We start from the raw sequence: 18,307 nt of genomic DNA on the forward strand, positions 1-18,307 counted from the left end.
TTAAGTGCTCTGTGGCTACAAAACGAACAGAACAGCTCAGCTGCATGGTCACTTATAGGTCCTGCAAGAAGGACGCGCAAAACACATCAGGTATTTATTTAAAATGGATAAAAAGACATAACCTTTTCTCACTGCTCCACATCAAATCAGAATAAAAACGTATTTTTTATTCAGATTGTATTGACTGAATTATTTATATTTGCTAAATATCAAAATAGTGAAAAGGATCATTTTTAACTTTTTTCAAATTCTGAAGTTTACATCCATTTTTCAAGTATGACTTGTGTTAAATGCTGAATCTTTCTATCAAAATAGTTTGCTGCATTTTTGGCCCATTTCTTCTGACAGTCACATTTATTGAATCTTGCTTGGCTACACATTTAAGAACTGTTCACAAATTTTCTCCAGGCTTGAGACCAGGCCTTTGTGATGTACCCTCCAAAACGTTGGCTTTCTCGTCCTGAAGCCACTTTGTAGCTAGTTTGGTGGCATTGTCCATTTGAAAGACCCATTTGCGCCCAAGCTTTGACTTTTCTAGATGTCTTCTCAGATATTGCTTCAATATTTCCACATATACAATCTATTTGGTAGCGTGCTTCAATCTCTCCTGCAGCAAAACACTCAAACAACATGATACTGCCACCCTCGTACTTCACAGTTGCGATGGTGTTCTCTGGCTTACAAGCTTCTCCCATTTTGCCTCCAAAATGGAGCAATGTCATAATAGCCAAAATGAAGGTCTTTGCCTCTGAGTCCATCTGCAAAACATCATCAGGCTTTTTGTGTTGCTTGTGGCGTAATGACTTATTCCTCGCTGAGTGGGTTTTCAGCCCCCGTCAGCACACTGCTAATTTCACTGCAGATTAATGATATTCTCTCACCAGCATTGTCCATCAGTTTTGTTCTTCAGCTCTGGTACACTGAACCCATCTCCTTCCTGAGCTGCATGATAGCTGCACATTATTCTCATGATGTATACTTGCATGCAATTGTTTGAACAGATGAATGCAGCACCTTCAGCCACTTGGAAAATGTATTCAAAGATGAGCTATGGATGTCCACGATTGTCTTGCTGATATATTGTCTAATTTCTTTATATACATTTCTTATGAAGTAAAAAAATATTAGTTTGTGGTGTTGTCTAATACTGCATAAACAGGTGTTCCTCTGATCACTGTAAATATTGAATATTAATCTTTCAGAAGCTCACAAGGCCATGTGAGAATGCCACAAAGTATTTAAAGTCATACTAGTCATAGTGTACTTTTAATTTTCTGAAGAAATGGAAATATATATATTTTTTCTTTTACAAATAGAAGTTTGAAAAGTGTTGTCTGCGTTTTTGTCCAGATTCTCCTGGAGTTTGCCTCCATCAGGTTTGCACATCAAATTATAGAAATCTGACCCTATGCTTCTTGCCTAAATATCTGAAGTTCACAGATCTGAAAAACATTTATCGGCACAGATTCTAAACTGTATTTAGTTTCGGACTTTGACTGGACCACCCTAGCACTCAAATATTCCTTGCCATTCAATTTGTAGTTCTGGGTGTTTGTTTGTTGCTCTCTTGCTGGAAGGTGAAACTCAACGCTCACCAGCGTCACTGTTACTGCCGGGGAAGAGACTTCAGCCTGATGTTGCCACTATAATGTTTCACCATTGGCATGGTGTGTTCAGCATGATGCGCATGTGGGACAAAAAGTTACATTTTGGTCTCATCTGGCTAGAACACCTTCTTCTACTTGTTATTTGTGGCCCTTCATGGCTTCTGGCAAACTGCAAACGGTACTGCAGTTTTCTTTCAAAATGGATTCTTAATGATCACTTTTCCATTGTGTCCAGATTAGGCTGTCACTGAATCCCTGGTTACATTTAATTCGTTCAAGTTTGTGAATATAACAAAACAAAGTTTGGTAAAGATGGAAAGCTGTTAATACTTTTGCATATTGTGGTAGGTGGAGTTGATTTGATCTTACAAAAAGGAGAGATGTTGCACCTTTATGGTATGAATAAACTTTTCCATTTGTCCGTGTTCCACTTTGATCTCAGTATGTGGTAGTCTTTACTTACAAATTTACTACTTTCATCTGGGAAATTATAAGTGTTCGCCCAAAAATATACCCCAGACGTTCCAAAACAGGCAAACCAGACGGTCATGCTGCGCCAGACATCAACACAGGGGTCAGAGAGAAGCAAACACTGAGCTTTATACTGAAGACATCTTTTGCAAAAACATTCTTATATGCATGAACACGTTTTAAATCCGACACCAAAGCAACAGCAACCAGTATGCACTCAAGTCAAGTGTGAATTTATCTCTCCCTCCAAGCACTGTCTTCCAAGAAAAATCCAATGTAGCGTAGGCCTTAAGATTTTCAAAAAGCTGGCAAGGTGGCATGTTTTACAATGGAAAGAAGTTGAAAGCTCAAAAGAACAAAACAGAGCAATTATGCTGTAATATGTTGGGACTCCCTCATTACTGGTTAAGTTTAGTTCTTCGCTGTTTTGACAAATGTGCCCCAAATTAGACATCCTGTGGCAGACTGCAATATTTGGAGCCAAAGTGACCTTAAAACAAGCTGAATAGATGGCTGATAGGCTTCAGTAGAAAATGCTGTTAGCTTTCCTTAGTTAACTGCGCAAACCTTTTGTGCTTCCTTTGACTTGATAAAAAAAAACAAAAAAAACACACACATCAAAATTTCCTCCACTCTGCAGACTGTAGGTGTGACAGTGTTTGGGTATGGTGCTTTCACAGATGAGAAAATAATACGATTTTAGAATTTTTGAATGAACCAGATGCTTTGGGGTGTCATATAAAATAACATCCTTTTAAATAGCTTTTTACATTTGTATGTCTCATGGCTAACTTTGAGCCTTCTTCCGTCTGTCACAACAAACACAGAGGAGTAGTGCTTGGGTAAGATACATTCACTGATCCGGGTAAAAAGAAATCTACTTTATTTAGTTTCTGACTGACCGGTCACTAGATAGAGCCGGTTAAGGTGAAAATCAGCCGATTTCTGTATACTTATTGTTAGAGAGATAACGTGTGTTGAACCAACATATTATTTCCATCTGAAAATCCAATTGGGTTCTGCTTTCTCAGCATGAAAACTACAGAAAACACACATTCCATAATATCATACATAATTAAAGGTAAAGGAGCTGTAGCTTGCAAATTAAATCCCATCGTGCACATTTTAAAGGTTACTCTGACTCTGCAGCTTTAAGGTTGCTCTCTGGGTATCTATTAGGCCCAGCAGTGGAAGCACTGTTCACAAAAGCAGCTGGTATGATGAGGAATGCTGTGCTCTAATGGCACAATGGGAGACTCAGGAGCGCAGTGGAGCCAAGAAAAGGGGGTGAACTTTCATTGACTGTCCATCAATTTCTTCTCCTTTAACAATTGATTCAGCATCTGCTGGAAAAGTCACTATTTTTACAACCTATTTTCTGCTGCTTCAGCCATGATTGTTTTACCATCCAATCATACAGCTGACTGGCTCTGACTATAAGCATGAGCAACATTTATTTTTTTTATTGAATACAATAATTACAATTTCCAGTAAGTTATTTGGTTTCAGGTAATCTCCAAACAAAATATTTTGTTTGCATTGATGTAAAATGTGATTTTTAGCATATACATTTTGCTATGGTGTTACTCACCTGGGAATTTTCCACACAGGACAGCTTGTGTGCACGGATTAGAGGCAAATATATGTGTTTTGCATAAGATTCTACACAACTTGTCACTTCAAAGGGCCTGAAATAAAGCGCATATAGACAAGGAAGATTTTCAAGGTCTGCTTATCGGTTATGTTGTATTCTCCTCATGTCTCTGCAGTGGCAGATGTTGGCATCGCAGACCTTCCTGCAGCTCTGGATTTGGTTGAACATAAACTCTCCGAGTCCGAGCGCAAGAGGAGGCACGTGAAAAAAGACGACTACAACATCGAGGTTCTGCTGGCTGTGGATGACTCAGTGATCCGTTTCCATGGCAAGGAGCACGTGCAGAATTACGTTCTCACCCTAATGAACATTGTAAGTTCTGAGAAGTGTGACATGCATTAATACTCACCTCTGTGTATTATTACAGCCCTGAAATAAAATATTGCCCAAGCACTTGCCTAAAAAAACATCACCTAATCGGCAATTATAGTCTATCCCTGTGTTACTTAAACTCCTTATATTCCATATAGAAGTGAAAGTATGACTTTCTCAGAGAATGTTGGTAAACAAACAGAGTCATGAAGACCCAGAAACAGAGGCATTTAAAGCAGAGTTAGGTTATAAAACAATATCCAAAGCTTTTGGACATCTCAGAAAATTCTTCACTGCATCATCTGAAGATAAAAAGAGTTTGGCACATAACACACATCTGCAGCACACAACCTCAGCACATAGATCCCCAAGGCCCGGTACTGGGATCTCATCTCTTTACTATATGCACACACCACTTCAGTGACGCAAGTTGTCTGATCTCCTGGCTTCTCATGCCACGCTAAGCTGATGACACCCAGCTCTACCTGTCATTCATGCTAGGATCATGTTAGCATTCGTTTTCTTCATCAGGAACAGGGGAGCAAAATGATTAGAATTAATTTTGTCTTTACTATTACTCATGTATTCGACCAAACAGTGACCTTGTTGTCAGAAATAGTCTAGATATAAAAGTGTGCTGTTTCTTAATTTGTTTTGTCTCTAAAACCATGTGTCTCTGCTATAAAATATTGCTGAATGTGTTTATATTGACATCAAGCTCTGCCACATTTTCCTTTGCAGCTGACAGATTACCGATGAGCGACGGGGCCAAAACGAGAAACTCTCTGAGAAACTCTCAGCTCGTTCATTACAGGTTCCACCAGCTCCTACCACCATAATCTTCTTACTGAGCCTAAATCCCCCCCAAGTCAGATTTTCACAGGGAGCTGGTTTCACTCTGTAACAGTTACCATTTGGACCATGCATGGCACTCTGATTAGCTGCATTAGAGCACTTAGAAAGTTGAGTGGGAGCAGTACGGAGCAGCCATGGAAAGTGGTGCCAGACGTTTGTTTGAACTGCCAAAGCTCTTCTTACATAGAATGATGTGTTTATTTAATTAGGAATTTATACCTAAAATCTGGTGCCAAATGTCTTTAACAGAGCAAAATGTCTGACTTTTACTGAGCTTGATTGTGCTGAGTAGCAGCTCTGACTCATACACACTGGGAATCTGTCAGACCTTGGTGTCTAATGCACTCTGATGACTTAATAGCATTGGAAAAGGCTATCAGGAGGAGTACGTTTGAAATAATCTTGTTTAAAATTGACTTGAGTATCACAGTAGATAAAATCAGGTAATTAAAAGTTGTCTGAATATATCTCCCATTGTACTGGACTTTTATTTCTTTATTTTTTACTTAAAAAGTGGTGCAGTTTAAACAATCGAAGGTCAGAACCCTTCAGCTCTGCTTGTAAGCCACGGGTTTGCTGTGTCTGAAAGAGCTCTACCCGCTCAAATCCCTCCGAATCCCTGCTCCAGGGCTGCAGAATGTGTAGTACCACCTGGAGAAACTCTCCCGAGGGATTGATTACTGAACATCCTGTCTGCACAATGCCAAGGTGACTAGTGAGGTCTCTGTTGCACAATGGTTGTGTTGTTTGACCACTGCAGACCACATTTTGTCCATGTCAGTGCAAAACCATACACAAGCCAGAGACACCTAGCGCCTGTAGAGCACAGCTGCTAGGCTCATTTTCCCCCACAACAGCTCCATTTCAGTCCTTCTTGTGTGTGTAGGTGTGTTTGTGAGTGCTCCTCCTGGATTTGTAATTATCTCAGTGTGCACGGGGCTGGCCCGTCCCTCAACTGGACTCGCTGGAAAGTTAAGAATGCAACCACCCGAATCTCTCAGTTGAGAGAAAAACTCCACAAATGCTTACAGATTCCATGACAAAACTTTTTTGTTGCTATGTTTTTTAGCTTTCTTCATTTTTTACCGGCTTCTGTGCTGTCCATTATAAACACATGGATATAAGTCAGTGTAGGCATTCCTAGGGATTTTGAGTAGAAAATCTGTGCAACTTGGGGTCACTCAGAGGTTCCTGAATTGTTAACTGAAGTTTGTTTCTGTAAGTGGGATATTTACTTAAATAGACTTGAGTGAAACCTGCATCCCAGAGCAAATTTGGATTCAGACCAAAGAAAGGTTTTTCTTCTTAGGTGGAAAAGTTTTTTTTTTTTGTTCAGTTATCATTTCCATGTAAAGAGCTAATTCCTCTACCAAATACCATTATCAGCCAGAGGTTGCACAGAGGAAAGTAGGTTGTCAGTTTTGTTACAGTTTCCTTGAGGACTATGTTTTTTTGTCTTCATATTGTGATGAAACAGGACTATGAACATGACAAAGGAAACATATCACTAGTTAGGGATTCTCCATGGTGTGCTTTGAGGAAAAACGAAACAAAATCTTGTAGAAATTTAAACGGAATTAGACAATAGCATGGCAAATAATTAAAAAACAAAATAAAAAACTCACAACTGACTCTTTAAGGGTTGATTAAAAAATCTCTGACTTAGTTGACTGAGTCTTGTTAAAGGATTCTAAATTTCCGCCTGACTGTCAGAGCATAGCTCCTCTGAAAGATGCACTTCAGGAGAAGGAGTCATCATGATGGGCTTATTAACCAATCAGAAGCAAATCTGGGGTTACATGAGAACTGTGCCATGCCAGAAAACCAATGAAAACACGAATCTATTTTTTTAAACCATGTTTTTTTAAGTTTGTTTTACTTCAGAGATTTCTTTTCACTTTCAACAGTCACTATTTACCCAAAATAATTATCACACAGGAGCAATGATGACAACCACAGTCATATACCTCTCACTGTTTAGAAATGTTGGGACACCACCTGCATCTGTAAGAACTTAGTTTTGACTGGGCCTTAAGCCCAGAGAAGCCATTCAGGAAAAAATACCCTGTAGGTGAGAGGTAAAAGCACAGGAGTATTAGTGCAATGCACTTTGTTCTCATTTATAAATACTAATTGCACTGAGTGTAGATAATTTGATTTCTTTTAAAACAATAAAATGAGTTAATCACATTAGAATAAAGCACATTATGCTTGCCAAAAAAAGCTGCGGTAGAACAGCCTGCTTTTACATAAGCAGGTTGTTTTTATGACAGCCGATTTGCTTTAGCGTTAATGAAATCGTTAGACTACACCTCAGGGTCCAATGACCCTAATTAACCACACAACCTTTTCCAGCAAAGGGCTCTGCAATATTGAAAGACCGAGCCTAGCAACAGCATGGGGATCTAAGCATGGTGAAATAATGTTTTTGCTTTTCTACATATCAAAAATGAAACAGCTTTCAACAAAAGTGCTTCATATTGCAACAAAATGAAAGGAAATTTTGAATTATTTCTAAACAACATGGCTGACTTAGACCAACATAAATGCATTAACCCATGCTAAATGGATGCAATGCTTCAAAATGTCTTCACTGGTGAAACAGAATCGGTTGACTTGAGAATACTAGAGCATCGTTCATAAAGTTTGTGTCAAAAGATAAGAAATCTTCTCTAATGTGTGCATACACTTTTACTTATAGGATAAGCGTCTTATAATCTATTTTTCAAATATGTCAATAAAGAGAAAGCAGGATGTGTGTGAGCTCAATACAAAGTAGAAGACTGCAACTTTGCCCATTGATACAAAACATTTTTATTCATCTTTAACTTTGCATCCATTTCTTTTTTAAATAATATCACATTATATGTTTCAACATAAAAATAATCAATTATAACAAAATGGTTTAACAGTTGTCAATCTTAAACAATTAATGGTGTTAATGGTGAAAACTCTAGATTTGGCCACAGATGCTTATGAAAAGAAAATAACTGTTGATGATGAACTAATTTTTGCTGTGCAATATTTTAATAAGTTTGTCATATTATTGCTTTTAACTCAGAAAAGGATAGGTCAGGATTTTAGCTATATGTTACTTTAGTTGAAAAGTATTCAGACCTGTAAAGCATTTAGAATTTTACTCAGAACAAAAAACTAAATGTATTTAATTGAGATTTTATGTAATAGACTACACCTCAGGAAAAAGATGTAGTCTTGGTAAAGGAAAGGGATTAATTTAGTAAAGAAACAGGTATTTTTTCTCTTTAAATACCCGTTTCATCTCCCCTTTTTAAAACTGTATTTTGCTGCAAGTCTTTTGAGGCATTTTTCCATAAGCTTTGCAGCTCCTCCAGAGTTACCTTGGATGTCTTGACTCTTTCCCTGATTAATGCACTCCTTACATGACCTGCATGGAAACAAATGAGACTGGAAACCAAGCATAAAAATGGAACAAATTGACAGAAGATTAAACAGATAAATTGGGCAGGGAATGACAGAAACTGAGAGGCTTAAGTTCTGGGGAGTTTGATCAGTGAACAAGAAACAGGTGGTTTATTAGTAACAGGAGGAAGGCAAACCAGGCAGACTGATGGAAGGAGAATAATTAACTCAAGGGAAGCTGAAGTAGGACTAATAGGATAAAAAAATAAAAGGAAAAATACCTGAGAGTGTCTTAAGAGAAATTAATAGAATTAGCTACATGCAAATGCAATCTCAAATTGTGTTGCAAACCTACGCGTAACTTGCATGGAGATCAAAATTATACTTTTTTCCAACTTTTTACTCCAGCTGGAGTAAGAATGCTGCTGATCTGTGATTACTTCACTTTTTAAAATTCTAGAAGACATAAATAAAAACTAGTACATATATAAATACAAAAATCTCTCGACTATCATAAGTGTGAGACTTATAACTCACCCAGTCAGAATTATTGAAGTTTTCTTTTTGTTTTATGTCTAGCAGAATTTTTAAAGGAGTTGTCACAGCAGGCGCCCTTTTTACTTCAACTGCCACTTCTTCAAAGTGCATTTCATCAAACCAATTGGTTCTACGGGGCTCCAAATGAGGGCTGACATGTAGAAATATTTTTTATGAATATGAATTACATTCTAGGGAACATTTGGCTTAGAATTTTAATGAGATTGTAGCATAGCATGCTGTTATATCAACCTCTTAAAACTTGAAATACTCACTATTTGTTAGATATGGAGATTAGCGTCATAATCCACATTGTTGAGCAGTGACAGAACCTCTTTCTTTCCTTTCAGGTTGATGAGATCTACCATGATGAGTCGTTAGGAACCAATATCAACATTGTGCTGGTCCGCATGATAATGGTGGGGTACAGACAGGTGAGTTATGTCATACACTGTTAACATTTTAGTATAGAGATGTACAAGAATGCTTGAAATTTCTAAGCATTGTCTTCAACTACCTTTGACTTGGAGAATAGCACTATGGAGTAAAAGTAGTGTCATAGAACTAGTAAAGAGATACATACAAATTTAAACTAATTAGTTTTAAAATAAGGTATGTTATTCTCAGATTAAATTATTTTCTATAGATTAGTGAAAGTCGCCTTTTGCCTGCTTCTGATGGGTCAAACTTTGAAAATCCCCTTTTACATCCAAACCTTGATTCTTGTTTTGTGTACAATATAACAAGGTCTGTTGTTTCTTCCTTGTATGCAAGTATAACTTTTAAAGTAATTTAAATTAGCTTTATTTTTCATTTTATGTCAGCAAACGAAAAACTAAATCTTGCTGTCTCAAGACTAAAAATGTATTTGCAGTCATTTATTTATGTCCAGGAAGTCAACATCAATGTGATTTAACACAAGTTCTAACGAAAACACATTAAATACACCCCTACAATCTGAGAAGTCTATTTAAGATGAAAAACTTCCTGTTTTTCTTTCTATGTTGCAATGTTCCTGCTGATTGCCTGCATGCTACCCGCTTATTTTAGCTCACACACCCCACACTTATTTTCAGACAATTGCATTCTGTTTTAACATTTTTGTCACAATCATAATTGTGTTTTTCAACATGTTTTAAAGTAGAGCTAACACCGAAAGAATAGACATGAGAAAAAAATACTTATGTTGGTCACCTGCCCTACTGCTTTGCTTTATGATTGCTTTTTAAACTTGCAAACATTAGTGCTCATTGTCTCCAGACATAGCATGCTGCAAGTAGGTGGGCATGTTCAGTTTTGGTCGTGTCTGACCAAAATTTCTTTCTTTAATATGCTTGCTATGTTCCCGGGATGGCTACTGGCTCAGTTTATTGAGGAATTTGTATGACATAACTAGTACTAGTTGTCTTCCTCTCACCTAGGCTGTGGATTCCTGCAGCTCCTCCAGAATTGTTGTTGAAAATTTGATTGCTTCTCTGTTTATTAACCAGCTGGTCAATATAGGTTTGTGTCCCTGTCTGGGTAGGTTTTCAGGTATGCTGCATTTCTTTTTGTATTTTAGATCATGAACAAATATAGAAAAGGTAAAGGGGTATATGTACATTTACAGGACACTGCATTTCCTGTAATTGTTTAAGATTGACTTAGTGTCTACCCAGAAAGAACAGTGAAAGAGTCAGTTCAGCTAAAAAAAAAAATTTAAAAATGTGATTCAAGAAATGGTTAGATCACAGGTGTCAAACTCCAGTCCTCAAGGGCCGGTGTCCTGCAGTTTTTAGATGTGCCACAGGTACAAAACGCTGGAATGAAATGGCTTAATTACTTCCTCCTTGTGTAGATCAGTTCTCCAGAGTTTTGCTAATGACCTAATTATTCTATTCAGGTGTGGTGCAGCAGAGGCACATCTGAAAGTTGCAGGACACCGACTCTTGAGAACTGGAGTTTGACACCCCTGGGTTAGATCATTAGTAGATTTTATTGTGTCATGCACAGAAAAACACCTGCAGGGAGTTTTTTCACTTTAGAGTGCTGTATTACATTTAATTGAAACAAACTTACATGTTACTTTTCTATGGCAATCCAACATTAAGTAACAAAACCACATCTCGCATTATAGAAATATTATAATTGTACACTGCATATTAAGAAGCACTTGTTTGAAATGCAGCACCTCCGTGTGAAGAGATTTGCAGATAGATGGGACTTGAATTGAAAGCTTATGCGAAGTATTATTGTAATATTAGCAAATTGGCAGAGTAATGTCAAAGGAAGAAAAATAAGTACCAAGATGCCAATATATACATACTGGAATCTTGTTTGCTGATACAAGATTAAAAGATATTGGTCCATTGTCTAATTTATTGAATTTTGTGTGTCCACATGAAAGATACAAATGAGTCATTTTCTATATAAGCATTTCCGTCTGTAATCAAAAACCGTTATTTCCTCATAATTAGCTGATGTTGACCACAGCTTTTTGCACAAATAAGTTGGATGTGTCAACAGTCCTTCTTTCAACAGACATTTAGGAAATATTAAGGTATGAGTTCACTTCCTAGCCTCACATGCTCTGTTTCTGATCCAAGCTGAGCAGATGAGAAGGAGAAAGCCTGACTTCTTGCTCACATTTCAGCTCACATCGTTTTCACCTGCATGTTAGAAGTGTAAGAAAAAGCTCATACATATGATTTACTCATAAAGATTCCAGGTTATTTCTAACTCAGAAATCCATCCATCTGTTCATTCGTCCGCAAAATTGCTTTGCAAAAGTGAAATGGAAGAAAATGAGATATGGTTTTTAATAATTTTTATGAAAAACATACCTTGAAAGTTTGTCATCTATTTTTATTTACCTGACCTTATTCAACACTTTGTAGAGGCACCTTACCATATCCCTATGGGCTACATCTCTACCAGCTTTTTTTATCTGGAGACTAAAATCTTTGCTCATTTTTGCTTCAAAAAAGCTCAGTCTGATTGGAGTCTCTTAATACAAATTATCAAGTATTATCACGTATTTTCAATATGTGAAAATACGTGAACCAATTGAAAATACTGTCTTAATTTCATCTCCAAATAATTAATCTTTGGTATAGATTATTACATTACATTTCTGTCTATATAATTCAATATAGTTTGCATCTTTAGGTCTTTGAGAGTCTTTTGAATAAAGTTTTCCTCTTTAAAAGTATTTAGCGGTAAATAAATATAAATAATAAATAAGAGGGTAGCTGATTTCCGTTTCCTGGGGGTCCACATTGAGCAGGGCCTCACATGGAACATGAACACCTTTGAGCTGATAAAAAAGGCCCAGCAAAGACTGCACTTCCTGAGGGTTCTCAGGAGGAACAACATCAAGGAGAAGCTGCTGGTGTCCTTCTACAAGTGCTCCATAGAGAGCATACTGACTTACTGTATCTGCGTATGGTATAACAGCAGCACTACGGCTCAAAGGAAAGCTCTCCAAAGGGTTGTGAATACAGCCCAAAAAATCATTGGCTGCCCTTTCCCCTCACTGGAGGACCTGCACAGCGACCGCTGTCTAAGAAAAGCACAACACATCACAAAGGACACTTCTCACCCCGGACATTCTCTGTTCACACTGCTGCCTTCAGGCAGAAGATACAGAGCAACCAGAACAAGAACCAACCGTCTCAGAGACAGTTTTTACCCGACAGCAATAACAAAACTAAATGCAATCAAAAACAACCATTAATCATCATGAGTGATGTATATGAGAATGTGGCTGTTCTTATTTATTAGTTGTTGTTTTTTTTACCAGTTATTTGTTAATTCTTACATTGTGTGTGAATTGTGAGACAGTTATTTTTTGTTTTTAAGCATATGCACTGACTGATGGCACCTTTTAAATTTCGTTGTCATTGTGACAATGACAATAAAGATTGATCCGATAAACTGAGATTTCCCCTTGCTGTGAAGGTGTTCCCTCTCTTTAATGCTCTGCAAGTTAACAATGAGATGCCAGTTAGTCTTATTCAACCTGCTGAGCAGAGGAACCCCTGCCGAGGCAATTCAAAGGAAGAACTAATACAATTTCTAAACCCATCCTTTTTCTCTCTTTGTTATTCTACAGTCTATAAGCTTGATTGAGCGTGGTAACCCCTCCCGCAGCCTAGAGCAGGTGTGCCGATGGGCCAACACTCAGCAGCGCCGTGACCCTGAGCACGCCGAGTACCACGACCACGCCATCTTCCTCACAAGGCAAGATTTTGGTCCCGCAGGTATGCAAGGTACTGTATTTTTCTCGATCGAGGACTGTGCAGACTGAGTGCTGATATCTGCTTCAATTCACAAAAAAAGGGGTTGGCTTCCTTCATGTCTTGCCCAGGTAAGGTCGATGGAAACTCTCATGTGGGTTTATCTCTGCCAATGGCAAAATCACTGGATGGAAAAAAATATTTTTTCAGAACCTTGCTGACTTGATGTTGATGCCACCCTGTAAAAAATAAATTAATTGGTAAAGTTGAAGAAGGATTTTGGCATGTAGAGAAAAAACAGAAAGTAGTTTTTATTTTTATTTCTTTTTGCTCATTTTAAAATTTACCTCTTCATAAGTTCACATGTATGCAGTAGTTGGCAATTTTGTGCTATACATGTTGTTCTCACCCTGTGTTTCTCTTTTTCAGCCCTTCAAAACAAACTTTGAAGTGAGCAGCCAAACCTGCACAAAAACTGTCTCCAAAATAAGAAAACTTTCACTGAGCTAAAGCTTGGTATCTTGTATTGACCTGTGCACAGTCTCAACTTCTGATGTGCATGTGTCAAGTTTAGAGGAAGGCCTCGGGCTACCTGCTTTGCTTGTCACACCCACGGATGTTGCCATAGACGCAGTTGTGTTGTGCTCATAACAAGCCCAGTTTCTATAGTGTGTTACACCATGTTGCCCCGGAGCCCGCGCTGTCTCTCAGGGTCACGAGAAGACATCGCACTCTCCCGTCAGGGTTTAGTCATGGGATGGCAGATTCTATACCCAAATATAGATTTTGAGTGGGTGGGAATGATTTTTAAAAGGTAAATGAACATAAGAGATTGGATTTCAAATGGAATCATAAAGCACAGTTTACACTTGAGAGAAATTCAATTTCTCTCAAGATCTGGTTTCAAGATTAAGATGCAAGATATTGTGGGTTGCAACAACATCCATAACCCTTTTTGCACATTACAACCATAAACTTCAATATGCTTCATTATTCAGCGTGATGTGACAGATCATATCACACTGTGATCTGCCATCATGGAGGGTTTTCAGTTTTTGTTTAATTTTTTGGTTGTTTTTTTTTTTAAGTGGGACAAGCATTTCTATTTAAATCACTTTACTCTGATACACAGAAATAAAATAGAGTGAAACAGGTTTTCTTCAGAAGTACTGAAACTTTAAAACAGAGTATGGGTTTCTTCTGCAGTCATTGGGCGAGAGGTGGGGTATATCCTGGACATGCTGCTAGTACAACACATGGACACGCACGCACGCCCACAGGACAGACACACACACCTGCTCAGTTTTAGAGACCAGTTGACATTGCTATCATGTTTCTGAACTGTGGGAGGAAGCCAGAGTGCCTGGAAAGAACCCATGCATACACAGGGAGAACATGCAAACTCCATGCATGAAAGACCCCACCTGGGATATAAACCTAACATCTTTTTACTGATAGGCAACAGTGTTACCAGCTGTGCAGCCCTGGAAGCAACAAACAAGTGGAAAAAAGTGTTTTGGTCAGGGGAGACCAAAATTGAACTCTGTGGCTTAGAAACAAAATCCTACTGTATGTTTAGGGAAAAACATACACTGTACATCACCTTGGACCCACCCTCTTATGCAACATAATTTCACCACCATAATGGTGGCACCCATTTGAATCTGCACTTCTGAAACACAGACACAACATAAACATGTACCACTGGTTTAGATAACAGCATGTTCCTGTGCAAGAATGATCCAGTTAAAAGCTAAAGCTAAGTCCTGTTGGGAATCTCTGGCTAGATTTCAAAATGGAACTCCATAAAATCTCATATGAGACAGATTGAAATTTGTGGTTGTAATGTAAAAAAATAACCATAGAAACATACACAGATTATGAATACATTTTAATGGCATGTTATGTGATATCTGAGTTCACTGGGTGCATAACGAGCCACGGAAGAAAAGAAACATGCTTCTCCTGCTGCATGGTTGCGCTTCAGGGTGTAAATATTCAGAGCTGACTTCTTTGTGGGAATGTTTTCAGCATTCTCTTAATTTCCCTTTATCTGCCTCTGAGATAAAGAGTCATGCTCCATAACTGCTTTCACATGTCTTAGTTTCGCCTCCAGCAATAATAAGCTCTTTGTATTTTTATTTACTACTAGAGTCCTCACTGAAATGCATTGGATATACGGCACAGGCCTATTATGAATATGAAAACGTCATTACACTATGACTGAATTAACTTGCTGCGGGCATTTCTTTTTCAACCCCAGCCAAATAACACGAGAGCCTTTATCACCAGCTGTTTGCCTGCTGCATTTTCTGCTTTTTACCTGCATGCCAAAAAAGGTCTTCTGGTGGTCAGAAAGCATGAAGAATTCTCTGTAAGCTGCCAAAAATGAGGCTGAAACCAATGTGCTTCTGAACCATGCCAAACGCTCAAAGCTGAATCGCTGCACACCTCTTGATCGAGTCATGTTTATTGTTTCTGCTTTGCTTAAAAGTTTGTTGCCGTGGTGCACTGACAATACATTGTCATGATAGCTGGGCGTAGCTTTGTGTAGCTTGGAAAAATGCTGTGCCGCAGGAGCCTGGGGATTGTGTTTGCTCTTCATTACCATGAAACAAGCTGCTCATGCTGTGTTTTCATTTGTATGTAAGGCTATTGGTTTCAAAATGTTGCATGCCTTTTGTCAGAGGCTCAAGAGGTTTTCCTGCCGAGTGGTTGCTGACTGAAACGCATCACTCACACCTCATTGCAAAAACAAAATCCTCAGCTACTTTTATCATTTAGAGCTTCATTAGACGTGCTTTACCTTGAGTATGTGAGAATGCTACTTTCTGAATACAAACTACTCAACCAGATCATTAATAATGTATGATGTGGATTTTTTAAAAATAAGCTGAGCAATCATTTTGGTGTTTTTCTGAAACTAATTACACAGTTGGTCTGAGAACCAGCTGTCCATAGTGAGTCTATAAATTATCATTCTGTACAGCTCACTATGAAAGACTACTTGTGGAATAGTTCTCTGACAGGTGTCGCATGTGGATAAGAAAATAAGTACTGAGGATGTCAATGTTTTTTTCAGTAAATATTCTTCCAGAATTAATGAGAAATTCACACTTCATGTCATTGACAAGCTAAGCAACCATCACATACAAACAAAATAAACAAAAAAAGGAGAAAATAATACAATTTGTGTAATGAAGAGAAAAGCACAGGGCAAAAATAATGAGATCATGGATAAAGGGGGTATAAACAAGCTTTCAAAGCGAGGAAAAAATACAGTCTGCCCGCATTTCAAAGCAGTCACTGTAAACTAATATTGACTAGCTTAATCCTGACTGATTGCATATAAAAAGGTTTCTAATTACCAATGTGGTCAACAAGAAGCATGGGGCCATAATCCAAACATGCAAAAAGCTTAATTTTACCATTAATGAGCAGGTCCTGGTAGCATGATTCCTGACAGAGGAAACAAAAAAGTTATTCACAAGTGTTGCCTGAACCAATTTTTTTTTTATATATATATGTTGAACTTGTAAAAATTCTATTAGTGGGATATGTTTTTTTTAATATAAAATAAGCAATGCACTGCGTGAGAACTATGGTGGATGTTATGCAAGAGGCTGATCACAAGCACACAGCTAGAGAAATCAGTCACCAAATCAATGAATTTATTTGAAAAAAATAGAGAAATAAGTGAAGATCAGAGTTTATATAAAAGGCCCTGAGAAGATTTAAGACTTCAAGACCGTTTTTGTTGAAAAATTGCCTGAAATTACACCTGTAGACATGTCAAAACTGTCAGCAAAGGCTTTACAAGGCATTAAATTACAGTAGGGATATTTAATACTAATGACTGCTGTCATTAAACTTTATTACATGTAACATAATTAGGAATTCCTAATTGAATGATTATTACTTGGGTTCTTATTGGCATCTGGTGTGAATTTTATGGTAATTTGGACTGGGAACGATGCAAGAAAGTGTATGATACAATTTCTTCCTTCTTGTTCTTGATTGTCGGGGCTGTATGATCTTTTCTGTTGCCCAGGTTATGCTCCAGTGACTGGCATGTGCCACCCTCTGAGGAGCTGCACCTTGAATCATGAAGACGGCTTCTCCTCTGCCTTTGTCGTTGCTCACGAAACTGGTCATGTGTAAGTACCAGCTTTCCTATGAAGGGCTTAGCGGCATTTCACAAGGTCTACAAGCTTCCATCTAAGCTGACAGTTTGGCTTGACTGTCCAACAAAGCAGTCTGTCTTCAAACACCTCAATTGAGACATTCAGGCTTAGCAAAATTCAACACCTAAAAATCTTGCACATAAAAGGGTATAGTTTGAATAATTAAGAGACATATTTTCTAACACGAGTTTGTTGATTTTATGGGTTTTTGGTAGCATGGAGATTTTATAGAGAACAACAAAGGTAGAAGAAGGCAGAAGAATATGTATACTCAAAGTTGCTTGCAGTTACATTAGATCTTTTAATGATTACTTCCATCTCTGTGAAGCTGAAGAGATGATTCTTAAAGGTTTGTGCTGTAGCATGTTGTGTTTCCTCCAAGTCACAAGTAGCTTTTTCTTGTGGTCACTCTGTCCAGAAATTGTGTATCACCTCTGCCCCATTTCACAGAGTTTTTTCCTCTTTCTTTGAGCTGAGGAGTATAATGAAAAACTGTAACATTTGCGAGCCCAGCCTCCCTCTGTGGCACGAGAATCTAGAGCCAGCCAAACAGACTTGACATAGCACAAAAGAAGAAAAAACCAAGGTCACCAATGTTTCCATCCATTAGGAGGGGACAGAAGCAGACTTCATGCTGTGCCTATTGACATTTAAGGATCTCTGATCTTGAGATCAACAACCACCCTAAGGTTTCTCAATGTTTTTCTTCCTATTTTAAGAGCTTTTTTTTTTCATTTACATTTGGATAATTATTTGTTTCAAGAAAAACACGCATGTAGGCGCACATCTTAATGAGTAGACCATTATCAACAAGTTTATTTCTACTAGTAATTCAACTTAAAAAATAAAACACATAGAATATTTGCATTAATTACAATGAGAGTTTTATATTTTAAACATTTATTTCTGCTAATTTTATTTGCAGCTAGTAAAAACCCGAGCTCAGTTACCACAGAATGTTTGTTCTCATAAACAAAGCCTTTTTAATTGAGAAATGTTGAAAAGTATACCCGTGTAATGTACAGATTCTATGATAATTTACATATGCACCTTTATTGCTTTAATTCCAGCAGCCACTAACTGCTGGCA

The 18,307-nt window shown here is 37.8% G+C and overlaps 1 protein-coding gene across 2 annotated transcripts in view; it reads left to right on the top strand.

Moving 5' to 3' along the window:
* The window catches only part of adamts14 (ADAM metallopeptidase with thrombospondin type 1 motif 14), a 51,491-nt gene that overhangs the window by 15,814 nt on the left and 17,370 nt on the right, over positions 1-18,307 (top strand). The window contains exons 4-7 of one of the 2 annotated variants that reach the window (XM_014469179.2): positions 3,848-4,044; positions 9,168-9,251; positions 12,911-13,067; positions 17,086-17,191. In XM_014469179.2, the coding sequence (XP_014324665.1) occupies positions 3,848-4,044; positions 9,168-9,251; positions 12,911-13,067; positions 17,086-17,191 (544 nt within the window). The remainder of the gene's footprint in view (positions 1-3,847; positions 4,045-9,167; positions 9,252-12,910; positions 13,068-17,085; positions 17,192-18,307) is intronic. The other variant, XM_023340896.1, reaches the window with a different exon arrangement.

Source organism: Xiphophorus maculatus, chromosome 10 (genome assembly GCF_002775205.1).
Source record: "Xiphophorus maculatus strain JP 163 A chromosome 10, X_maculatus-5.0-male, whole genome shotgun sequence".
Taxonomy (NCBI): Eukaryota; Metazoa; Chordata; class Actinopteri; order Cyprinodontiformes; family Poeciliidae; genus Xiphophorus; species Xiphophorus maculatus.